The following is a 26004-nucleotide window of genomic DNA, read 5'->3' as shown; positions in this document are numbered from 1 at the left end:
CTGAGGCGGGTGGATCACGAGGTCAGGAGATCGAGACCATCCTGGCTAAAACGGTGAAACCCCGTCTGTACTAAAAATACAAAAAAAAAATTAGGTGGGCGTGGTGGTGGGCGCCTGTAGTCCCAGCTACTCGGGAGGCTGAGGCAGGAGAATGGCGTGAACCCGGGAGGCGGAGCTTGCAGTGAGCCGAGATCGCACTACTGCACTCCAGCCTGGGTGACAGAGCGAGACTCCGTCTCAAAAAAAAAAAAAAAGGATCAGTGGTTGCCAGGGCTGCAGGAGGGATGGATGAAGAGGCAGAACCCAGGGGATTGTTAGGGCAGTGAAGCTACTCTGGGTGATACTGCAGTGGCGGATGCCTGTCATTATGCATTTCTCTAAACCCACAGAATGAACGACACCAAGAGGGAACCCCAATGTAAACTATGGACTTTGAGTGATGATGGTGTGTCACTGTAGGCTCATTGACTGTAACGAATGTACCACTCTGGTGGGGGATGGTGGGGGTGGAGGTAGGGACAGGAGGTAGATGGGGAATCTCTGTACTTTCCACTCAATTTTGCTGTGAATCTAAAACTGCTCTAAAAAAATACAGTCTAGGCCAGGCGTGGTGGCTCATGCCTGTAATCCCAGCACTTTGGGAGGCAGAGGAGAGTAGATCACTTTAGGTCAGGAGTTCGAGACCAGCCTGGTCAACATAGCAAAACCTTGTCACTTCTAAAAAAAAATACAAAAACTAGCCAGGCGTGGTGGTGTGTACCTGTATAGTCCCAGCTACTTGGGAGGCTGAGGTGGGAGAATCGCTTGAACCCAGGAGGTGGAGATTGCAGTGAGCCGAGACCACACCATTGCACTCCAGCCTGGGTGACAGAGTGAGACCCTGCCTCAAAAATAAAATAAGTAAATAAATAAAAAAATAAAGTCTAGGCCAGGCACGATGGGTCATACCTGTAGCCTGGGCAAACACAGTGACACCTCGTCCCTACAAAAAAAAATTTTTAAATTAGCTGAGCATGGTGGTGTGTGCCTGTAGTCCCAGCTGTTAAGGAGGCTGAGGTGGGAGGATGGCTTGAGCCCAGGAGATGTAGGCTGCTATGAGCTGTGATCATGCCACTGCACTTCAGCCTGGATGACAGAGCTAGACCCTGTCTCACAAAAAAAAAAAAAAAAGTACATTTAAAAAGGGAAAAGAATATTAAAAAATAAATTTCACAACTGGCTCTCTGTGGGGGAGGAGATCCTTAATTTATAGTGTTTGTCCATTTCTGGGGTATAAATACTTCTACCATGGCCAATTTCAAGCCACAACATAACATCAATGAAGACGAAATTGAGAAGAGGTGCCCTAAAGCCCACCAGTGTGTGGTATTCCTACCATCCAGATACCACAGTGCAAATAACCTCAAGCATAAATAACAGCAAAATGTAAAATTATGAGAAAGAGATGAGATCTGAGTATCTATTGCTTGTGTTTTAAATTTAATTTCTGTGATTGTAAGTTTATATAATTTTTTTTTTTTTTTTTTTTTTTTTTTTTTTAGACAGAGTCGCTTTGTCATGCAGGCTGGATGCAATGGTGCGATCTTGGGTCACTGCAACCCCTGCCTCCCAGGTTCAAGCAATTCTCCCGCCTCAGCCTCCCAACTAGCTGGGATTACAGGTGCCCACCATGACGCCTGGCTAATTTTTTTTTTTTTTTTTTTTTGTATATTTAGTAGTGACGGGGTTTCACCCTGTTGTCTAGGCTGGTCCCGAACTCCTGACCTCAAGTGATCCACCCGCCTCAGCCTCCCAAAGTGCTGGGATTACAGGCATAAGCCATCGTGTCCGGGCCTTAATTTTTAATAATATCTGTGTTTGACAACCAGCTTCCAAAATTCTGAAAACTTAACAATGGGCTCTTGTGCGGTAGGACAAGCGGGCACAAGCACACCACTCTAGTTTACAGCCCACCTAAAGGAGGGGATCTTATTTTTGCCTCCTTCCTCTCATCCTTACCCATATGCAGCTGTGTTTTGTTGCAGCTGGCCTCATGGTGTACAGCCCATTTGAGAGTTAAGAGCTGGCACCGGCTGGGCACAGTGGCTCGTGCCTGTAATCCCAGCACTTTGGGAGGCCAAGGCGGGCAGATCACGAGGTCAGGAGTTCAAGACCAGCCTGGTCAACATAGTGAAACCCTATCTCTACTGAAAATACAAAAAAATTAGCCAGGCGTGGTGGCAGGCGCCTGTAATCCCGGCTACTCAGGAGGCTGAGGCAGGAGAATCACTTGAATCTGGGACACAGAGGTTACAGTGAGCCAAGATTGTGCCACTGCACTCCAGCCTGGGCGAAAGAGTAAGACTCTGTCTCAATAAATAAATAAATAAATAAATAAATAAGCAAAATAAGATGGCAAGCCCCCGCCCCCACCCCGGAGAGTCCGACTCCACAGGTTCGGAGTGAGGCCTGGCCATCAGCATTCATTGAAAGCTCCCCAGCTCATGCTACCGTGCAGCCAGGGTTGAGGACCACTCACTGGCGACACCAAGTACAAGGTCTTTGAGCATCAGACCAGCCTAGAGTTGAGGCCCAGCCCTATGTCCAGGGACCACTTGCCTCAAATAAGCCTTGGTTTCTTTTTTTTTTTTGAGACGGAGTCTCGCTCTGTCACCCAGGCTGGAGTGCAGTGGCGCGATTTCGGCTCACTGCAAGCTCCGCCTCCTGGGTTCACACCATTCTCCTGCCTCAGCCTCTCCGAGTAGCTGGGACTACAGGCGCCCGCCACCACGCCCGGCTAATTTTTTTTGTATTTTTAGTAGAGACGGGGTTTCACCGTGGTCTCGATCTCCTGACCTCGTGATTCGCCCGCCTCGGCCTCCCAAAGTGCTGGGATTACAAGCGTGAGCCACTGCGCCCAGCCAAGCCTCGGTTTCTTGACCTGCAAAAGTGATATCTACTTACAGGGTTGGTATTGGTGATAAGTCAAGCTACCACGCGCAGTGGGAGGTGGGAGAATGGGAAATGACGACAGATGCCGCTAACTTGCGTGGAGCAATTCCTTCAAGCGGAACAGTAAGCCAAATGCCTGGTCACACCGAAATCTGACAGTCCTGGGAGACAAGCATTATCACTTATTCCCCTTTTCCAGACGAGGAAGCCCTGGCTCAGGGAGCATGGTGACCTGCACAAGTGGCAGAGGCAGGATTCCAGCTGAAGCAGGCAGGCTTCTTACTGAAGACCCCTGTGCTCCGGGAGCTAGGAGAAGAACTTGGGGGTGGAGAAGGCAGGGAAGCTTGAAGGAGGAGAGAAGTGGAGAGAAGACGGGAGTGTGTTCAGGAGCACAGGAGTGTCTCTCTGCGCCATGAAGCCAAACCAGCACCCTGACGCCATGAGCCTACCTGCAGCCAACGACACAGAACATTCCTGGCCTCGTGCACACTTCACCTCTTTTCTGTGAGACCCAACCTGAAAAGATTCTATTCTGTATGATTCCAGCAACAGGGCAGGCACTTTCCTTTCCTTTCCATTCTATGAATGAGAAGCCTGAGGCCACAGAGGGGAGGATGCTAGGCCTAGAGCCACCCAACCAGAGGGTGGTGCTGCGTGAACTGGTGAAGAGAGTAAACAATGGCTCCTACTCATCCTACAAGACCCAGCTGGAAAAGCCCTCTCCTGATGCCCAGAACCCCTATGCACATCTGCTTCCTCACACTGGGTTCCAGGCTTGGTCTCCTGTCTTAGCTCTGCTAGGTTCCCAGGTTTCAGGTGCCTCTTTGGGGCACATGCCATTGAATGGCAGGAGACAGAGTGACAGAAATGTGGACCCAGTGAGCCCTCCTGGCCGTTCTCCTTCAGAGTCAAGAGACCTTGTCCTGACATGGATGATGCTTCTTGGGAGAAACGTGAGGTCGATGTGCTACTGCGTGTGTTTGGGGGGGTAGGGAAAGGAAGGCACTCAGGGCAGAGACTGTGGGAGGGAGTTCACGGTCAGAGAGCACACGGTAGACACAGGTCCAGGGTAGCTCTTCAAACGACCCCCATTACATCATAGGGCTCTTCCCAGTCCTCAAAGCCATTTCTTGACCGGGCACGGTGACTCACACCTGTAATCCTAGCACCTTTAGGAGGCTGAGGTGGGAGGATCGCTTGAGCCCAGGAGTTCAAGACAAGCTTGGGCAACGGAGTGAGACCACATCTCTACAAAAAAGACAAAAATTAGCCAGGCATGGTAGTGGCATGCCTGTAGTTCCAGTTACTTGGGAGGCTGAGGTGGGAGGATGGCTTGAGCCCAGAGGCGGAGGCTGCAGTGAGCCAAATAGCACCACTACACTCCAGCCTGGGTGACAGAGTGAGACCCCCATCTCTACAAAAAATACAAAAATCAGCCAGGCATGGTGGCGCACACTTGTGATCCTAGCTACTCAGGAGGCTTAGGCAGGAGGACCGCTTGAGCGCAGGAGGACCGCTTGAGCCCAGGAGGTCAAGGCTGCAGTGAGCAGTGATAGCACCATTGCACTCCAGCCTGAGTGACAGAGAGAGACCCTGTCCCCTCTACCTCCAGAAAGGCCATTTCTCATCCACCCTCAATCACTGTGCGAGGGGGCTACTGTCATCAGGTTGCTTTAGAAAAGGAGAAACTGAGGCTCAGAGAGCTGATGCTGCCTGCCTAGGCCTGCCCGACGAGGGTCTGAGCCAGTCTGTCTGCCTGCCCTTGTCTCCTGGGCCATGCTACCTTTCTGCTCCCCAAATCTCAGGTGTGATGAGTTCCCACACCAACCAGGCTGCTAGAATTCCACGGAGTTGGCGCAGTGACCAAAAGGGTGTAGTTTGTGAGTCACTCACTCATTCATCCAGGCAGCATTTACTGAGCACCACCCTCGTACCAGGCGCCACTTTGACACAGCCCTGAGTGTGCAGAGGGAAGCCAGCTGGTGCAGCGCAAGCAAGTTGAGCTAGTGACGGTGGAGTGGCTGCTGGCCCTTCCTCTGGCACACGGCTCCTCCTCTCTATGCCTCAGTTTCCCGGCCACTCATGGATCATTGTAAGGATTCTGAGATGATGCCTGGAAGGTGGTCAGGTGGCGGGACTCACAGGGGTCCCTGGGGCCCTCCGCACCCCTCACCAACCCCGAGGGGCCCACTGAACAACACCACGCCTCGAGGCCACTTTTGCCCCTTTCCTTCCACGAAGCATCTGTGCATGTTGAATGCAGCCCACTTCTTTTCTTTTTTAATGTTTTATAGAGTCGGTGGTCTCATTTTGTGGCCTAAGCTGATCTTGAACTCCTGGCCTCAAGTGATCCTCCCACTTAGGCCTCCCGATGTGCTGGGATTACACCGTGCCTGGCCTGTGGCTGCCTCAGCCAAGGAGGAGGAGGGCATCTGAAGAAGCAGATCTGTCCCCTTCACTACTCCCCCACCCCCTCTGCAGGGGGCTGCCCTGCAGGTGGCTGTCCCTCAGCCAGCGCCAATCAAATATGGAAAAGAGCCTGCCTGCAATTGCTTAATTCTCCCCTGCCCAGGGCCTGCCCCCAACCCGGGCTCCTCTGATTTCATTAGCATTCTGCCCAGACCCCACTCCCCTGCTGGACCCATCAAGGCCCTCCCCCGAAAAAATAAGGACATTGGAGTTTTTTTGGGAGGGAGGGGAAGGGCCTGGGTGGAGGAGGGGCGGCCAGTGGTGAGGGCGAATCCGGGGGCTGCAGATGATCAGGGATCCCCCTTCTGAGCAGGTCCTGGTGTGGGGCAAGGCGAGGGAGGCACCCAGGCTGCAAAAGTAAGAGGGTCAGCTGAGTGCGGTGGCTGTAGCATGTAATCCCAGTGCTTTAGGAGGCTGAGGTGGGAGGCTCATGCCTGTGATCCCAGAGCTTTAGGAGGCTGAGGTGGGAGAATCACTTGAGCCCAGGAGCTCAAGAACAGCCTGGGCAACACAGTAAGACTCCTTTTTAAAAAATTAGCCAGTGTGGCAGCGTGCACCTGTGGCCAGCTACTTAGGAGGCTGAGGCGGAAGGATCACTTGAGCCCAGGACATGGAGACTGCAGTGAGCTGTGATCGCACCACTGCACTCCAGCCTGGGCGATACAGTGAGACCCCGTCTCAAAAACAAAAGAAAAGTAAGGAGGCCTGTGTCCAGATACCCACCCCTCATGGGCCCAGCCCTAACAGCGACGCCTCCTTTCCTCTGCTCCTGAGGCATCTTACTCCCCTCACCCTCGTCTTGACTCTGGTTCTAAGCGACACCAGGAGGGGAGCCTGCATGCCAGCCCAGGGTCTAGTTCCCAGGACCTGCCCCCTCCAGCTTCACTGGGTGCCCGCCCCCTACGAGCCCCACCTGCTACAAGCCATCCTGGCCTTCCTTGTGCTCCTTGGATGCTGGTACTCTGCTACTTCCAGTCTTTGCACATGCAGTTCCCCCTGGCTGGAAGGCTCTTCCCATCTCTTCACAAAGCCCAACCCAGCCCTCACCTCTCTTCTTAGACAACACTTCCTGTAGGAACCCTTCCCTCACTGGTCCAGAAAGGCATGGGGTTCTGGCCGCGTCTCCCAGCCACTCCACCATCACTAACTCAACTTGCTTACACTGCACCAAGAACTGGGTTCCCTCTGCGCCCTCAGGGCTGTGTCAGCAGTGGCGCCTGGCACATGGTAGGTGCTCAGTAAACACTGCATGGATGAATGAATGCATGACTCACAAACTACGCCCTTCAGTCTTTGGGTGCACAATACCTAAGGCCCTGGAGCTTTTTAAAGGCCCAGAAAAATGGGAGACTGGAAATTGTTTTTAACTTAGTTCCAAAGTACAGTGAAGAAGGGAAACTGGCCGGGCGCAGTGGCTCATGCCTGTAGTCCTAGCACTTTGGGAGGCTGAGGTGGGAGGATTGCTTAAGTCCAGGAGTTCGAGACCCTCGTCTCTACAAAAAATTTAAAGAATTAGCCAGGTGGGGGTGGTGGCACATGTCACCCAGCTACTCAGGAGGCTGAGGTGGGAGGATCAACAGCCCAGGAGGTCGAGGCTGTAGAGAGCTGTGATCGTGCCACTGCACTCCAGCCTGGGCAATAGCGTGAGACCCTGCCTCAAAAAAAAAATAAAAAAAATAAAAAGGAAATGAACAGTGAGTGAAATGTGGACTGCCTGTGATGGCACGGCAAGTGGACAACCACAGTCTACCTGCTTTTGGCTCCAGTGTACTTGTCACAGTGCTTAATGTAACATGAGGGGGATGCTGCTACTGGTAGGGGGCCCCGCTCGCTGGCCTGGGCAGTCCCTCCTGGGCCTGTGCTTGGGACCAGCTAGGGTGGCGATGACCCCTCCACAGCTTCCTGAGCACCACTCAGCCCATGGGGCCCACCCTGGCCAGTGATGCCCTCAGCCCAGGGAGAGGTCAGGAGGGGCATCAATGGCACACTGCCTGCCCTGGTAGAGGGGACAAGATGGTGGAATGGTGGCCCAGTGCCAGCTGTCCAGGCCTCCTGGTTGCTTTGAGAGTCATGATTGACACAGGAACCCTGGAATGAGTTCCCTCAACTCCACCCACAAGCTGGGTGACCTTGGGAAAGCTTCTTGACCTCTCTGAGCCTTGGCTGCCTCATCTATAAAGCAGGCACAATAACGGTCCCTCCGTGATTAGGTGAGACAATACATGAGATGTACTTGAAGCACTGCCTGCGCTGTTTAGAGAACTCTTCCTTTATAAACGTGAGCTCTGTTAACACCCAGGAGCACCACGCGGACAGCAACCTCCCTCCATTCTCCGTCCAAGAGGTGCCAGTGAGGCCCCACCCCACACAGCCCAGGCCTCGGCCAATCAGCACTCCGCTTCTCTTGGCCACTATGATTGGTTCAGAAGTGGGCAGGGTCCCAATCATGGCACAGCGAGACTTTTTCGGAGATTTCTGGTTTCTTTTCTGTTGGGTGTGTGTGTGTGTGTGTGTGTGTGTGTGTGTGTGTGTGTGTGTGTGTGGTGACTGTATCTGTATGTGTCTGTGTGTGTGTGTCTGTGTGTCTCCTCTATAGGGAAGGGTGAAGCCAGAGAGAACCCAGGCCCCAGTGTCATTGCTTAAACCTGGATCCAGCAGTGCCTGAAGTCCCACCCTGGATTTCTAAATTAGGCTAATGAATATATCCTAGTTTTGCTTAAGCTAGCTGGGACCAGTCTTCTACCATCATAGGTGACAGCCTTGACTGATACAATGCCAAAGCCCAACTATACCCGTACCCTTGTCCTCACCCTGGCAGAAGTAGAGTAGTGTGGCTCGCACTCCAGGAACCCCTCACCCCCAGGTCTGCGGAGAGCACAGTGCCAGAGGGACTGGTGGACCTGCCTCAGGAATCTTCTCTCCTCTGCTCCCATCGCTGCCTCCACCACATGGGGTCCAGGGTCATGGGTCCCTCTCTTGGCGAATTTGGGATGTGAGTCTCTGCAGCCTGTTGGGAGGGGCTCCTGTTAGCCACAGCCTTGTACAGGAAGTGGGTAGGGATGGGAGGGCTCTGAAGTCTGATCCTGGGCTTTAGCCTTACCTCCGCAGGTGCTGGCTGTGCAGCCTGGGGGTGGCGCTCCCATCTCTGAGCCCCAGAGGCCCCGTGCTTCTCTTCGGTGGAACTTACCAGCACTGTAGTAGATTACCTGCCTGTGTCTTTATCAGTTACCTGTAAGCTCCCTAAGGGCTGGCAGGTGGATGTGTGCCCAGTGCCTGCACAGAGCAGGGGCTCTCAGGAAATATGTGCTACAGGAAGGAGCCTCTGTTTCTCATCTGTAAAATGGAAATGTTAATATCTGTCTATAAAGATGAGGGGAGACCATGTGTGTCATATGCTTAGTCTGTAGTGGGGGCCTCCTAAAAGGGAGATGATTAATTACTGTTATGAAGGGGGTCCCAGGAGGGGCTCCTGATGGGCAGTGACTTCACCCAAATAAGACTTAATGGTGGCCTGGCAGAAACTGGCATAGCCAGAGGGAAATATATGTATGTGTGTATATATATATATATATATATATTTTTTTTTTTTTTTTAAGACAGAGTCTCACTCTGTCACCCAGGCTGGAGTGTAGTGGCACCATCCTAGCTCACTGCAACCTTCGCCTCCCGGGTTCTAGCAATTCTCCTGCCTCGGCCTCCCGAGTAGCTGGGACTACAGGTACATGCCACCATGCCGGATTAATTTTTGTATTTTTAGTAGAGACGGGGGTTTCACCATGTTGGTCAGGCTGGTCTCGAACTCCCGACCTCAGGTGATCTGCCCACTTCGGCCTCCCAAAGTGCTGGGATTACAGGCATGAGCCACCGCGCCTGGCCAAGGAGGGGAAGATTGAGGGATGGGTCTGGGGTCTCCATGGTGGTGCTGGAAGACCTGAGGACGGAGCCCCTCTCTGGGGCTGTCCCTGACCCCGCCACAGGCCCAGGCTTTTGTCTGCTGTGCCAAAGACTGGGTAGGGCCAAAGATACCTGAGCTGTTTCCGGGATGGGGCGAAGCTGTTGCTGAGAGAGGGGTAGAGACACTCCCTGCCCTCCTCCCTCCAGCTTCACTCTGGACCAGTCAAGAGACAAAGGAATAAACAAGCCCCTACTCTCACTGCCCCACCCCAGGGTGAGGCTAGGGGCGGAGGGATGGAGTTTTTGCCTTAATATGGAGCTAGTTTGGGTTGGGACAGTTCTCCAACCCCATGCTAGGCAGATGAGCGTCCTTGGGGGCCTGCGGTTGCCAGGGGTATGGCTGGGTCCTCAGCCCCTCCTCTTTCAGGGGCCCTCACAGGAGTTGCGAGTAATAGCGATGGCAGTAACAGTAACATAGGGGGCACAGCAGCAGCGGCGGGGCCATCTGTGCCAGGACTTTGTGAAGTGCTTCCTATCTCTCTGCATCCTCACCACCCACGCCTCTGAGTAGGTGCTGTCACTGTCCCCACCTCACAGACAAAGAAACTGAGGTTGAGAGAAAAGAAGCCCCTTGCCCCAGGGAGCCAGGTGGGATCCATGTGACATCCTGGCCCCACTCTGGACCTCCTCTCCCTGGGGCACCTTGGGCACAGGAGGCGGCCACGGGCATCTGGCCAACAGCTCCCCAGAGCTACTTTCTTCCTAAGACCCACGCCTCCTCCTCAGGGACCAGCCTGTACCGTGGGAAGGTGGAGGGAGGAAAATTCTTGGCGCCACAAGCAGCCCTACGCTTCCAGTCACTGCTGTGGCTCCCCGTTTTGAATAAAGCAGCAAACATGTGCCCGTGATCCCCAGGGAGCCCAGAAGCCGCCAGAACCTGGAGGTTCTTCTGCAGCGGGCTCCAAGCTGTCCCTGTGCTGAAGGAGACAAATTGGCCTTTAGTGTTTCTAGAATGGGGCTCACTCCCCACACCGGGGCTCCCGTCCCACACCATCTGCCCCACCCTCAGACCCACTATTCACTTTGGGTTTCCATCTGGTTCTGGTTTTGGGGGGTGGAGGGAGGGCGGGTTTAGGGAGGAGCAGAGAGGGGGCACCGGATGGAGGCAAACCCAAGACATTCACAACTTTTCTAGGTGACCCAGACACTGGCATCTCCCCACCTGCTGCCACATCCACAACCCCCAGGGCTACTTTATCATCGGGGAACCTGCTTTCTCTTTTTTTTTTGAAACGGAGTCTTGCTGTGTCACCCAGGCTGGAGTGCAGTGGCATGATCCTGGCTCACTACAACCTCCACCTCCTGGGTTCAAGCAATTCTCCTGCCTCAGTCTCCCGAGTAGCTGGGATTACAGGTGCACACCACCATGCCTGGCTAATTTTTGTGTTTTTAATAGAGACGGGGTTTTGCCATGTTGGCCAGGCTGGTCTCGAACTCCTGACCTCAGGTGATCCACCCGCCTCGGCCTCCCAAAGTGCTGGGATTACAGGCATGAGCCACCACACCCAACCAGGGAACCTGCTCTCTGATGACTGCTTGGACCTCAGTGTCCTGGGCAGAAAAGGAGCCAGCACTGAAGCCAGCTCTCCCAGGGATGCCAATGACACATCGAACCCAGCTTTGCTGGAGCCCGGGGACTGGCTCAGAGTGTGGGTACAAGTGCGTGTGCATGTTCTAGGCACACAGGGAGTACCCACCTGCAATGCTCCAGGCTGCAAATCTCAATGTGTCAGCCTTCCTCCCCAAAGTCGTCTTAGCCATAGACCTTCTAGACGTTGTAATTAATCTCTAATTTGAATTTTTAACCTCAAACACATTATAAAAATAGCTGTGTTTTATAGACGGTATCTGCCATTATGTACGGTTACCATTTGTGCTGTGGAAAATAAAGCAAGATGCCTCCTTCTGCACAGGAGTGGCGGTCACATCCAGCCAGAAGCTAGGTTCAGTGCAGCGGATCAGCACCGTCCTTCCAGAGAGGGGATCCCAGGTCGCCAGGAAGGGCTGGGCAGGGGAGAGGGATCTGGGTCCTGTGTGCGGGCTGGGGGTGGGGTGCTGGGCTGGGTAACTTATCTCCCTTTTGGAAAGCATGGTTAGATACCAGCAAAGCCATGAGGCAAGCTCCTGACAACCAGAACTCTGTTCCTAATCTCAGCTCCCCTTCCTGTGGGGCCTGGGGAAACCTCTCCCTCAGTTTTTCCATCTGTGAAGCGAATGTGATGGTCCTAAATGGGACGTCTGCCCCTCCTCCCAGGTGTCAATGAGATGATCCATGCAGAGGGTGTAGCACTTAGCAGGTGCACAATAAATGGTCCTGTTGGATCATGGGGCCGACGATGATGGAGGTGGGACCTCACAGCCACCTCCCCCCTGCCACCGTCACCCAGCTCAACTGTCTTGACTCTGCAGCAGCACCCCAGACTCCTTCCATTCCTTGTGGAATACAGGATTCAAGGTCAGATAGCCTGGGATGGCCTTCCTTCCTCATCTTGTGAACAATGCTTCCACCCCAGGGTCGTCATGCACTTGGGACACACAGCCCTGGTCCTGGGTCCCTGACACCATGAATTCATCACCAGCTATGGCTGCCCAGTGCCTGGCCATCTGCACCCCCTTCCCCACCTCCCCAATTGGTGCTGCCGTCCTGCACATGGTGGACTGCGACGTGGGGCATGGCCACCTGCCCCACCTCTGGCTATAAATGGCTCCTGGAGCTTTCCCTCCCTGGCTCAGGATCTGGGCTTCTCAGGCAGTGCAGGTCTCAGAGCAGCTGGGCCAGGGGCAGCCAGGGCTGGGGGCAGCCAGTTAGGGGCTTGTGGTCAGCTCCTCTGGAGACTGGGGCAGCCCAGCGAGCTCTGGGCAACTGAGACACAACTGTAACTCTCATATCAGACACTGGCTTCCCATGTGACCGGAAGAGATGCTCACTGAGAGAGCCCCCAGAGAGGACCAGAGTGGCCACTCTGGACGCTCACAGACACACAGAACGCATCCCCACTGCTCTTAATACAAAAGTCACACATCTCAAACAAGGTCTGCCAGATCGCAGGCCCCCATCGTGCTCTCTCCCACCCTTTCTGCTCCAGAACAGCCATGCTCTTTCCAACTCGGAGCCTTTCCGTCTGCTGTTTCCTCCACCCGGCGTGCCCTACCTGACCTCCTCTACTGGACAACTCCACTCACTTTCGAGGTCCCTTGTGAAATTCTGTTTCCTCCAGGAAGGCTTCCCTGAACCTCCAGACAATGTAGGGGCCCCATCGTGTGTTGTCACAGCATCCAGCATGTCTCCTTCACACCAAGGACCACAGCTCCCTTGTTTCCTGCAAGGGCCTCTGTGCCTGGCCAGGGCCTGGTGTGCAGTAGGTGCTCAACAATATTTGTGGAAGGAGAGAAGGGTTCACAGAATGCCTCCCCGACTTTTCCTCCCTTGACAGAGAAAGCAGCCCCTTGAAAAAGATGCCCCCTAGGCCAGGCACAGTGGCTCACACCTGTAACCCAAGCACTTTGGGAGGCCGAGGCAGGCAGATCACCTGAGGCCAGGAGTTCGAGACCAGCCTGGCCAACATGACAAAACCCCATCTCTACTAAAAATACAAAAATTTGCCAGGCATGGTGGGACATGCCTGTAATTCCAGCTACTCGAGAGGCTAAGGCAGGACAATCACCTGAACCCTGGAGGCGGAGGTTGCAGTGAGCCGAGATCGCACCACTACGCTCTAGCCTGGGCGACAGAGTGAGAATCCGTCTCAAAAAAAAAAAAAAAAAAAAAAAAAAGCAGCCCCAGCCTTAAATTTGCTGCAACAGCAACAGTTTTCTTTAAACAGCAACCCTGCTTTCGGCTGGTATTAGATCTTTGCCTTTTCTTTCTTCCTTCCCAGTGAAACCAGAGTAGTCCGTTTTTACTTCTTGTCTCTAGCAATTTCCCGCTTTGAGCCCTGACACTCTCCTCCCCCAGGGATGTGGTGGTGGGGCGGCCCGCTCTGCGGGAGAGGCTGGCCTTCCAATTAAAACATGATGTCTCTAGGAAACATGAGCTTCCCTAAGGCAAGGGCCCCTCCCTGGTCACCCCCCTCCCCATCACAGCAAGGCCTGGAGCCTCCCTGCCTGACCATGCCACGGGCCAGTGTCTGCGTGGGCGTGTCCCTGCAAACAGGGGGCCTGGAGGGGGGCCTTCCTCAGGACACTGCAGAGGTCTCCAGGCGGGAACCGGGAGGTGGGGAGGAACCCTCCATCCCTGCTGGGCCTCCCCCAGAGGCAGAGCCTAGGCTGCTTCTAGCAAGAGAACCCCACGCAGCTCCTTGGCCATCTGAGGCACCGGCGTGAGGTGGCCAGTGTGATACCTGGGCTCTGGGGATCACTGCGTATTTCCTGGGTCAAGTCACTTTATCCTTCTGAGCCTCGGTTTCCTCGCCTGTAAGATGAGGATAAAGCTTCACCTCTCTCGTGAGGCTGCTGAGTGATTCAGTGAGAGGCTCTGCATAAATCCTAGAGCTCGGAGACTGGCAGATGGTAAGAACGGGATCGCTGGGAGTGCTTTGTGCTGAGATTATGCCCTTTGGGACCAGGGCTGGCCTGTTCACTGGGATTTTCCTAGCACCATGCCTCAAAACAACACGCACATGCGCTGAACAAATGAGCAAATGAAGAGAATCCTATGCAGTTTTCTTGCAAGCAAAATGCAGAGCAGGATCTTGGTGGCAAGTGGGGAGGCACAGAGTTTAACATACAGTCTCTCAGGGAGAAGGCAAAGGGGTCTCTTTTCTGTGGCTTCATCAAGAGGGGAAATGAAACAAGATGCCCATTTGTCTTTTTTCCCAACTTAGGGAGGTTTTCTCTGGATTTTTCTCCCTAGCCTAGGATGCAGCCCTTCCTTCTCCAGGTTTGAGGACAGAGCCCCTCTGAGCTGCGGGGATCACGCTTCGGCTTCTGGGGAGGCCCCGGGTCTCCCAGCACCCACACTTGGAATGATGTCTGCATCTGGAGGCCCCTCTGGCTTCCAAGCCCGCAGGGTTCGTGGTGGGGGCCTCAAGGGGTTGCCCGGCCTCAGTGAGGGCTAGGGAGCTCGTCCTCTGCATCGGCTGTGGACTGGAAGCCGCCTGAGGGCAGGGGCTGGTTCAGACCCACTTCTGAATGCCTCAGTCCCTGCTTTATAGTGTCCTGAAAGCACATGGGCTCTGGCTTCTCCACCCCCTGTGTGACCTTGGGCAAGTCACTTTGCCCCTCTGAGCACCGGGTTCCTCAGCTGTAACCACGATTGCAGATACTCTTTATTCTGAGCACTGTCTGGCTGCCTGCTGAGAACTCCACTTCCATCATCTCCCAAATCCTTAAAACCTCCACTGCAAGAAGATGTGACTCTTGTCCTCCCCAGATGACAAATGAGGAGCTTAGACAGAAACTGGCCATGGTCCCTCAGCGGGCCAGAGGCGGGGCTGGAGCTCAAGATCTGGCCGTTGCTTCCCATGTTCTTGGCCATGCCACCTCTGATTCCCACCATCCCAGGGCCCAACCCCTTGCCAACAGACCCTCAGACACGGGCTCTCAGCAAGAAGGGGAGTGAATGACTGAGCAGGAGGAAGGACAGAAAGAGAAGGAGGCTCCCAGGTCCCAGAGGGTGCAGACCGAGCCCTGGAAAAACGGGAGGGTGCCAGACATTCTACACCCACCTGGGGTGGGGGCAGCCTCCACCTGAGGCTGAGTTGCCCACCGGCTGCCCACTGGCTGGACCGGCTGCCTGAGGCACCATCTTGAGAGCATTAGGGGCTGCTGTTAACAGCTGTTTTCGGTTACGTGTTATTTGTTAGTCTAATGAAAGGAGGTGCACTGGCTTTCAAGACCTCGGCGTTCTGCAGGGTTTTATATGGGAGGCCCGCGCAGAGCTCTGGCGGCGAGAGAGGCCGCGAGGCCCCTGCCAGGCGCGCCCGCCCGGCGGCTCCCGCTTTGATTCCGAGGTTTGCAGCCATCCGCGTGGTAATTCCAGCTCTGGTTAAATGTCATTTTTAATAACGCCATTTCTGGCGTGTAAACGTCTGCGCCCACGGCAAGAAGGGAGGCCAGCGAGGGGGAGACCAGCAGTGGGGGAGGACAGACAGGGAGGCGGGGGTGGGGGCAGGAGGACAAAGTCTGGGGCAAGGCAGCCGCCCCCTGGGGGCAGTGGATCCCCATCCCCAAGGGAGCCCTTTGAGGGGAGCCCATGGGGGAGGGAGGGTAGCAGGGGGGCAGGAGGTGCCGGCAGGATGCCAGGAGGGGGCTTGTCCAGTGGCTCCAGCTCAGCGGGGGTGCTTTTGACTGCCCCCCCACACCACGACCCTGGCCACCAAAGCTAGAGGGGGTCAGGATGCTGGTGAGGGAGAGACAGGAATCGTCCCTATCACATCACCCCTGCATTCCAACCCGCTGGGCTGCCTTGGGCTGGTACTCAGTAGGTGCTCAACGGATGCTGGCGGATGGTGGAGAGCAAATACTTCCTCCTAGACCCCGCAGTGCAGCTTCGGCACAAAATCCAGTCCCTGGGGATGCTGGGGCTTAGCCTCAGCGCAGCCCCCTCCCTCTCCTGTATACTGGACACTTCCAAGCCCTTCCAGGTCCACAGCCAGCCTTACGCATCCTGCGGCAGCTCTGCCCGGGCTCTCCGTCCCCTCGAGGGGACCGCTTTCCACTCGGGTAAACTGAGGAGGGTGATGGAGGAAGAGTCAGCTCTGGAAAAAGCCCGCAGCAGGGTACAAAAATCGCTAGGCAGGGGGCTATTGAATGCAGATGCACAGGCCCAGGCTCTGAATCCGATCCGGTGGGTCAGGGTGGGGCCTGGGAACACGTACCAGCTCCCTGGGTGATTCTAACGCAGTGACTCCTGGGACCACACTAAATATGTCCATAAACAAATGTCCAACCTTCTTGTCTTGCAGATGGGGACATGGAGGCTCAGACCAGCCACAGGGTGTGTCTGAAGCTGTAGAGCTGGGCAAGGTGAGGCAGGAACCCCATGTCCTGATTCCTAGTCTGGGGCCCCTCTCACTGCGTCTTGGGCAGCAGTGTTACAGGAGGTCACCTGCCCTCACCTTGTCAAATCTCAAGCAACTGAGGTGTTCGCTCAGCTCTGGGGGCGGGGGGTCCCTCTGTGGAAGTTTCCAGTCCTCACAGCCTGGGCCTCCTTCTCTGTCACTGTCTCACTCCCAAGCCTTCTCCAAAGACTACAAGTTTTGCAGCCCGCAGCCTGTTGCCCGGTCCCCAATCCTACAGGCCTCAGCTCCTTGGCTGCTCCATGACCCGTTGCCCCCACTCACTCCTAGCCCCTCCTACCGCCCCCAAACTGGAAGGTCCAGGCTGCCCATCCCACCCACAGAAAAGCAGAATCGATCAAGAGATAAACCAAAATAATATCTTCCAAAGCCTGCTTCATTTTTAGGACACAAGAAAAGATATCATTAGCCATCAAGGGCCCCATGTGGACCCATTCTGTCATCTTGGTGGCCCCCCAGAGCCTGGCTGGGCACAAACAGCTTCTGTGATGTGGAAGGGACACAGAGCAGGGCGGCTGGACCCGGGCTCAGGGCAGCGAGAGCAACCGGGGACCCAGTGCTTTCTGGGTCTCGTAACAACCTCTACTTCCAGGACTTGGTGCGATTCCGTGGCTCCTGGGTTCTGGCCATAGCGGGGTGTCCCGGCAAGTCCATGCTCCCTGGGAGGGGCAGCCGTGGCCAGCTCTGCCTCTCCCAGGCTGGGGATGCTCTGCCACCTGCCCCCCTGCCCCGTGTCACCTCCCTACCTGCTGGATGCTGACCGCCAGGCACCCCATTTCTTCGTCTGCTCAGTGTAGGAGCCAGTGAGATAACTTCCCCAACCTCTCTCTGTCCAAACAGGAAGCTCCCACGACTCTCTCCTACTCACCACCTCACAAAAGGCACTTAACCCTTGGCCCACACAGGTGCAGATGTGTCTGCCCATCTACTCTCCAGCTGCTTCAGCCGCCCTGACCACTAATAGCCAGGGCTCTATCAGGGGGCCGGGCTGGAACCCTCATGATGAGGGGTGTGTGTGTGCCTGTTGTGTGTGTGTGTGTGGAATGGGGGGTGTGGGTCTGTGTGTGTCTTTGTGTCTGGGAGTCTGGGAAAGCCAGACCATGTGGTTCCCAAATGCCAGCCTAGGACAAAGTTTTCACCAACAAAATGAGGAAAATAGGGGCAATGAGTGAGCTTTTTATGAAGCTAAATGAAGTCAATTTTGGGAAACTTTGTTTGTTTCGTTTTTTTATTTTTGGAGACAGGGTCTTGTTCTGTTGTGCAGGCTGGAGTGCAGTGGTGTGATCACAGCTCACTGCAGCCTTGAACTCCTGGGCTCAAGGGATCCTCCTGTCTCAGCATCCCAAGTAGCTGGGGCTACAGGTGCATGCTACCATGCCCAGCTAATTGTTTTTAATTTTTATTTTTTGTAGAGGCAAGGTCTTGCTACGTTGCTCAAGCTGGTCTTGAACTTTTGGTCTTAAGCAATCCTCTGGCCTCAGCCTCCCAAAGTGCTAGGATTACAGGCTTGAGCCACCTTGCCCAGCCAAGAACCTTTCTTTACTCAGAGATGAAGACACTAAAAAGTTCTTTCTTGGATGAAAGGGTGGGGACATAAGGGCTGTGAGTAAATGGCTTTTCTTGGCAAAACTTTAACACTGTCCACTGTATGCCAGTTCCTCTCAGTTACTGGAAATTTTACTGGACTTGAAAACTGGAAGTCTGGGAACCACAGGCCGGCAGTGGAACTCAAGGATTGACACATTATAGGTGTTCGGAAAATGACTGTAGAATGAATGAATGAATGAATGAAAATGAATGAATGAACAAGTGCGGGAGCTGGGGATGGAGGGGGAAAGGGAACCTGTCCTATGGCTGTTACACAGAGACAGGGACCCTCCACTGCTCTCGTGCATCCGGGCAGCTGGAGACAGGTGAGGAAGGCCGTTCCAGTTGTTTCTGGGCAGGAGGGGAAGGGCATCCCCCCCCGACTCCCACTTAAAACACCCCAGCCCCTGGCAGTCCCCACTCTCCAGGCCTGACCCATTTCCCTCACACTTGGGACGTGACCCAGGCCAGGTTGCTGGAGATACTGAGGAGAACCCCCCAACCCCGGGCCACCTCACGGCCCCCTGAATGCAGCCCACGCCTGCCTGGGGGTGGACGTCCCTGGTCAGGCCACCCCAGCATTCCCGGGAGCCAGGGGCAGCTTCGGGCAGTGGTGGAGATCAGGGGCTTTGGAACAGGAAGCCCAGGCTGGAATCTTACAGGAATGGGAAGGCGTGACCTTGACCTCACACCTCAGTTTCCCTCTTCATAAAATGGGCTTCACACGGCTGGCAGGAGGACAACTCCAATGAGGCCTGTGATGCCCCAGCCAACAAGCAGAGCACACGGCTGCTGTGCCCACGAGGCTTCCCGGTCACTCGCATCACGTCCCCTCACGCCTTCCTTCAGCTCCACCACAGCCACCCCCTTCTGCTCCACTGGCGCAGCCTCTGGCCCAGGGTGGCGCACTGCTGTAGGGTATGTTCAGGAAAGCACTGGGTCCCCTTAAATCACCCCCAAGGTCCCCTTCCACCCTGGGTGAGCCACTGTCCTTTAGGGTCCAGAAAACCACAGAAGTGCCCCAAGTTCTGCCACGTCCAGCCTGACCCCACATCCTTGCCCGGGCCAAGCCACCCCAAACCTTCCTTCCTGCCCCCACCCACTCAGAAACGCCTAACATATGCACAGAGCCCGTTCTGTGCGAGTGACCGGGAAGCCTCGTGGGCACAGCAGCCGTGTGCTCTGCCTGTTGGCTGGGGCATCACAGGCCTCATTGGAGTTGTCCTCCTGCCAGCCGTGTGAAGCCCATTTTATGAAGAGGGAAACTGAGGTGTTAGGTCAAGGTCACGCCGTTCCCATTCCTGTAGAAGAAGAGCCCGTTCTGTGCCGCCCCTCAGGGCCTGTCCCTCCCACCCGCTTTAGTCCCCAACAGCCAGGCAAGCTCCCCTTCCCTGACTCCTCCAGCCCAAGGACTGTGCAGGACAGGAAGGCCTGGACTTGTGATCCAAAACCAAATCCCTCCTCTCCTTTCCCAGCTGTGAGGCCTCGGGCAGGTTGCTTTGCCTGTCAGGGCCTCTGAAATATAGGGATGGCGTCACCAGCCTCGCCTGCCTCACAGGCCCTCAGAGAGCATCTCCAGAAGCTGCGGTGGAGATGCTTTACTGTGAACTAGGCATGGTACCCAGAACCCTCATCCACTCAGGGCTCGCCACGCCCTAGGAGGGATACCACAGCCCTTGTTCCTATCCCACAGGTGGCAACACTGACTCGCAGGGTTCTTTTCAGGCCTCAAGGGAGGTGTGTAAGCCGGCGCTGTCACTACTGCTCCAAGCTACTTTTCTGGAGTTTTCTGGGAGGGGACAGTGGTGGCTCTAGCCTGTTCAGTTTCTGCTCACGGAGAAGGGCAAGCCGGTCTAAGCCCCCTGTGCCAGGCCCTCAAGCTCCACCCAGATGATCTACGGGACAGAGGAACACGAGGTCCTGGAACCACGAATAACGAACCAACCCTCCCTGGCGAAAAGAAGGCCGAGATGCAGGCCACTGTCCGCCCCAGCCACGCTGGGAGGCCCAGCAGTTCCCAAACAGAAGGCCCCCTGGGCACTCAGCCTCTCACTCACTCCTCCTCCCTCCCTGCTCCCCGGCTCCTGCTGAGACATGGTCACCTGAGGGTCCAGGCACCAGGCCCAGCTCAGACCCAGGCTCAGAGACCCCACGTCCCGGGGAGACACGCCCATCACGGGGTTCCTAAGCCTGAGTCAAATCATCATCTCAGTCGGGAGGGCCTCCCAACCCTTGTACGCCATCTCCCACTGTTCAGGTGGCGAACGAGGCACAGAGAGGGGACATGACACCCCTAAGGTCACATACAGAGAGGATGGCAAAAGCAAGGACCCCAACTGGAGCATCCCAGCCCCCCAACAAGTGCTCACTGACTGCATGACTCCCCTTGTCCCAGGAAATAGAGAAAGGGGAAGGAAGGGGAGAGGGGAGGGGAAAGAAGGCAAGCTGCCTTTCAAAGGCTGGGCTCCCAGAAAATAGAGAAAGGGGAAGCAAGGGGAGAGGGGAGGGGAAGGAACGCAAGCTGTCTTTCAAAGGCTGGGCTCTGAAGGGACCCCTTTGTCTCTTCCTCCAAAGTCTGGCTCTGGTCTTGTGATGATGCCCTGTTTCAGCACCAGTTACAGGGAGGCCGGTTAAAAACCGAAGTTAGCCGTGGAAAACAGTATTATGGTCCCTTAACACATTTAAAGGTAGGGCCAGGCACGGTGGCTCACACCTGTAATCCCAGCACTTTGGAAGGCTGAGACAGGCGGATCACCTGAGGTCAGGAGTTCAAGACCAGCCTGGCCAACAAGGCGAGATCCTGTCTCTACTAAAAATACAAAAATAGCCAGGTATGGTGGCACCCGCCTGTAATCCTAGCTACTTGGGAGGCTGAGGCAAGAGAATCACCCGAACCCAGGAGGCGGAGGTTGCAGTGAGCCGAGATCGCACCACTGTACTCCAACCTGGTCAATGGAGCAAGACTCCATCAAAAAATAAAAAATAAAAAAATTAAAGGTAGAACTACCATAGAATGCAGCCATTCCAACACTGACTAGATATCCCCAATCATTAAAAGCAGGGACTTGTGTACGTCCACGTCCACAGTGGTGCTGTTCACAGTAGATGGGAACAACCCACATGTCTGTAGATGGGTGAACGGATACAATGTGGTCCATCCGTACAGTGGAATGTGATTCAGCCTTCAGAAGGAAGGAGACTCTGACGCATGCTACATGGGTGAGCCCTGTAGACGTCACGTTAAGTGAAATAGGACGGTCACAGAAGGGCAAATACTGTAGGATTCCACTTATACACGAGATCCCTAGGGTAGTCAAATCCACAGAGACAGGAAGCGGACTGCTGGGTGCCAGGGGCTGGGGGAGGGGGAATGCGTGTTCAAGGGGGTGCAGTTTCAGTTTGGGAAGATGAGAAAGTTCTGGAGATGGATGGTGGTGGCGGCTGCATGACAATGTCAACGGACTTAATGCCACCGGACAGCAATGTTGTAAATGGTGAAAATGGTCAATCTGATGTTAGGCGTCTTTTACCTCAATAAAAAATAATTGAAGGTAGGTCTGCCAGTCTCTTAACTCAGGCCCCGCACTGAGCCCTGGGGACTCCCACCACAAACCAGACTCACCCCAATTAACAGATGCACCGACAGCCCCCGGCCCCCCAAGGGCTCCCACCTCACCCTGCCTTGCCCCGTGCCTTAGATGCAAGCACTTCATCTTCCCAAATCTCTGGAAAGTGAATCCACGTGGGATCCCAAGGTTTCTCCTGCAGTGAATCCTGGGGTTTTCCAAAGCAGGTACCAGCCTGAGCACTGGCCGCCCAGCCTTTCCTGGCCAGAGGCCTCACCCCTGCCTGGCTCTAGGGGCTTTGTTTATTTTCCCAGTGTGTCCACGTCCCTGTTTCCGCCCTGCCCACAGGAGGGAATGCTTTAGAGAAAATCTCAGTTATTAATGTGGTTTCTTTTGTTGTAAGTCATTGCAAAGGCAGCAAACCAGGGTTTGTTTTCCTAACGTGCTTGGCATAGCTCAGCGCCTGGTGCAGCCCTCAGCGTTTGACTGGGGAGGAAGGAACCCGCGACCCTGGTTTGTTCTGAGTCACTGGCGAAGCCACAGTCTTCTCGGCCATTTCTGGAGGGAGCCTGGTCTTAGAAAGTCATTGGCAGTAGCGGGCTTTATCTACTGGTGGCTTTGTGCAAACAAAAAATGTTAAATTAAAAAAAAGTTTGAGCCTGGTCTCCCAGCAGACTGAACACATATTAATTCCTAACTCCCTGGTGTCCCCCATTAACCCTTATTTTTCTTTCTTTCTTTTTTTTTTTTTTTTTTTAGACGGAGTCTCACTCTATTGTCCAGGCTGGAGTGCAGTGGTGCAATCTCTGCTCACTGCAACCTCTACCGCCCGGGTTCAGCGATTCTCCTGCCTCAGTCCCCCGAGTAGCTGGGATTATAGGCGCCTGCCACCGCACCTGGCTAATTTTTGTAGTTTTAGTAGAGACGGAGTTTCACTATCTTGGCCAGGCTGGTCTTGAACTCCTGACCTTGTGATTCAACTGCCTCAGCTTCCCAAAGTGCTGGGATTACAGACGTGAGCCACCGTGCCTGGCTAACCCTTATTTTTCTAATGGAGGCACTCTCTCTTTGGTGCCATCTCTCTTTTCTTTTCTTTCTTTCTTTTTTTTTTTTTGAGATGAGGTCTCATTCTGTTGCCCAGGCTAGAGTGTGCAGTGGTGCAATCTTGGCCCACTGCAGCCTCCGCCTCCCGGGTTCAAGGGATTCTCCTGTCTCAGCTTCGCCAGTAGCTGAGATTACAGGCATGCACCACCACGCCCGGCTAATTTTGTATTTTTAGTAGAGATGGGGTTTCACCATGTTAGCCAGACTTGTCTCAAACTCCTGACCTCTAGTGATCCAACCACCTCAGCCTCCCAAAGCACTGGGGTTACAGGTGTGAGCCACTGCCCCTGGCCAGACCATCTTTCTTTGGACCTGAAAACAACTCTAAGAGCCACAGGAAAACCCACCTCCAAGCATGTCTGGATCCCTGGTGAGGGGACTGGGCTCCTGTATGTCCAGGACTGGAGGATGATACCACAGCCCAAGACCTAGCCCACTGGCCTGGGGTCTGCAGTCTCGGCAAGCCCAGCAAGGTTTGGCTGCCCACTTTCAAAGGGTCGAGGATGGTGAAAGAGGGATCCCATCTCCCCCACTTTTGGAGCCTTCAGGACTTGGGAGTCCACAGCAAGCGGCAGTGGTGGGGCCGCCTGACCCAGAGGGATGAGTTGGAAACTGGCGCCTGCCCTGCAGTCCCCTCTCTCCACCTTCTGCCTGTAGACCCAGATCCAGGCCACACCCCGGGCGGAGCCCAGGGACTATCCCTGCCAGAGCTCCATCATCCTCAGGGCAGAGCTAGGCAGCTTCCAAGACAGGGGCCATCCCACGAGCGCCTCCTGGAGCCTGGCCCAGACGCTACCCCACCTGATCCCACACCCAGTGTGTGCCAAGCATGCCCGGGTACTCCCAGTGTGCCAGTGCTCCTTCTTAGGAGAAGGCCTGGAGGCCTCACGGGCTCTCCAGGAGGGTGGCTAGCCCCAGGGAGCTGCTGGGGAGACCCACTGCACATCTAGCTGCCCAGAGGCTGCCAAGGGCCTTGTCTAGGCGCCCACATCCCCAGCGGACACGAGCTGTTCTGGGATCCCCGGGGAAACCCGTCACCGGAGACCTCCAACACTGTGTCCGGGAGAAGCACGGCCTTCCCTGGCTGTCCCCACAGCAGGGGTAGGGCAGAAATGGGCATGCCGTCCCCTGGCCAGGACTGGAGTACGAGACACCCTGGCCCCCTTCCTTCCCTCCTCACCCCTCTCTCCTCTCCCTTCCTTCCTCTTCCTCTGTCTCTCCTCCCTCTCTCTCTCCTTTCCTTTCCTTGCCTTCTCCTTTCCTTCTTTCCCTTCCCCTTCAAGTTGTTCCTCCTTTTCTTCCCAACCCCTGGAGTCTCCCTTCATCAGGGTAAAACTGGGACCTCTCCTCTGTCCTGGAGTTGGGGGACCGGCTCACAGCCGCTGAGGTCCTCAAATGACCTTGGGCCGGCAGGGCATTCCCCCAGCACAAATCAGAGGGCACCTGCTTTCCTCCGGGCCAGAGTGGACATCTCCCTCCCCTTTTCTACTGGGGAGCTAAACCCCAACTCCTGGGAGGTCTGCTGGCTTCACATTCACCCCGGAGGGTGCAGCCAGCGGCCAGTCCACTGTGGCCGGTGAGTGGCGGCCGCTGCCATGAGGGAGCCAGTGGCTTCATCTCAGCTGCAGGCTGGCAGCAGCTGGGTGCACTCAGAAGGTGCCCCGTGAAAGGCAGGCGTGTCGCAGGCGTCCTCGTGGACGCACATAGTTTCAGACTAGGCTGCAGCCACCTCTGTTTTCCCTGCACCTCCTGTCTCCGAAAAGCCAAGGAACGCAGCCACCAGCATGGGCACCCTGAGACTTGGAGGCTGATGCCGGGAACAGGGTCCCCAGGGGCGGGACGGACGGCTGCTGGAGTCAGGCGGGCATACTTCAGGGCCCCAGAGCCCCCAGCAGGCCGGCCCATCCCCAGAGCTAGGGGACAGGGGCCTGGTTTCAGATCACCCGGCCCCGATCCTTAGTGTGGGCTGAGCCGCGAGGACTCCGGTCCTCCCCTCCCCCACTGAACCGTCCAGGGCTGGGGTCTTTGCTTTTTCTCCATTTTCTCCCCGTCCCTCCCCTTCTTACCAAGGGCTCAGGACCCTGCCATCCTGTGTCACTTTTTGAAAAAGGCCACTTGGGTGGGTTGTTTGTTTTTAAAGCCCCTTCCTGATGACCTTTGACCTCCGCAGGGGAAGAGAGGCCTGGCTGGGCCGTTCCACCGAGGCAGCTGCTCCCGGGGCAAACTGGAGGGTGGGGGTGGGCAGGCACCCTCGCCCCCCAAAGAGCTCAACTTAAGACCGAGGAGGAGCTGGGGCGGCGCTCGCTCGCGCAGGAGGGGGCGGTTTTGAAACCCCAACGTGCAGCTCAGCGGCTTTGCCCGACTCAGGTCTCTGCTTCCCCAGTTGTAACGCGGCAGCAGCCACACCCACTTCCCAGGCTGTTCAGGAGCCGAACACTGGGGAGCTAAGGCAGCGCACTTCCCCGTGGGGACGCACCCCAAGACCCGAAGAGGGTCCCCCTCCCCCAGCCCAGAGTGCTGGTCAACCGCCGCCCACCGTCGCTTACACGCGTCCCCAGAGGTCCTGCCGCCGACCACGCGCCCTGCATCTTCGCCCGCCCCGCGCCGGCTCCCCGGACCCCGCGTCCCGGCCCCGGCCCCGGCCCCGCCGCCCCCGTCCCTGGCCGGCCGTACTCACCGTCCTGCGGCGCCGCCTCGCTGCCGCTGCTGCCCCCGGACGGCTCCCGTGCTGCGCCCTCCCGCGCCTCGGCCCTGGTCCCGGGGCGCGCCGCCAGCCGCCCGGCCGCCGCCACCTCCTCCAGGTCCAGGAGGTGGCTCACCGAGAAGTTCTTGCGCGCCTGGGCACAGTCGCCGGGCCCCAGCGCGGGTGGAGGCGGCGGCGGCCCCGGGCCCAGCGCCGGCTTGTCCAGGGCGAAGGCGGCGGCCGCGCTGTCCATGCCCGCGAGCGGCCCCAGGGGGCCCGGCGGGGGTCTGGGGCTCGGGTCCCAGGAAGGGTCGCGGGCGCGGGTCGGAGCGAGAGCCCCGGCCGCCCCGTGCTCTGCCCAGCTCCCGCCGCCTCCTGGCCTCGCGGCCCGCCCGGCGCTGACGTCGGGGAAACAAACTTTCCGCCCTCCCCTTCTCAGCCACGGCCGCTCGCTCCGGAGCCGCTAGTGCACGCGCTGCGCCGGCCACACGCCCCTTCTTGAAGCAAACCTCGCCCTCTCCTCCGCCCTCTCCTCCCCGCGCGCCTCGCCCGCCCCCACCCCGGCTGCTGGCGCTGGGGGCGGGGAAGGGGTGTCCTCCCTTCACCCTCCCCACCCACTTTTTAGGGAGTGGGAGGTTCCGTGTTTTGTCGTTTTCCATCCCCGAAGTGTCTGGGAGGTGATGGTAGAGGG

At 56.1% G+C, this 26004-nt stretch overlaps 1 protein-coding gene across 1 annotated transcript in view; it reads right to left on the bottom strand.

The window, feature by feature from the left end:
* Positions 1-25787, bottom strand: part of PRRX2 (paired related homeobox 2) — a 55093-nt gene extending 29306 nt beyond the window's left edge. The window contains exon 1 of the mRNA XM_032165383.2: positions 25308-25787. Coding sequence (XP_032021274.1) covers positions 25308-25566 — 259 coding nt within the window. The 5' untranslated portion in view covers positions 25567-25787. The remainder of the gene's footprint in view (positions 1-25307) is intronic.
* Positions 25788-26004: the final 217 nt, after the last annotated feature.

This window comes from Hylobates moloch, unplaced genomic scaffold (genome assembly GCF_009828535.3).
Source record: "Hylobates moloch isolate HMO894 unplaced genomic scaffold, HMol_V3 SCAFFOLD_10, whole genome shotgun sequence".
NCBI classification, from domain to species: Eukaryota; Metazoa; Chordata; class Mammalia; order Primates; family Hylobatidae; genus Hylobates; species Hylobates moloch.
This window is presented reverse-complemented; position numbering and strand designations above follow the sequence as displayed.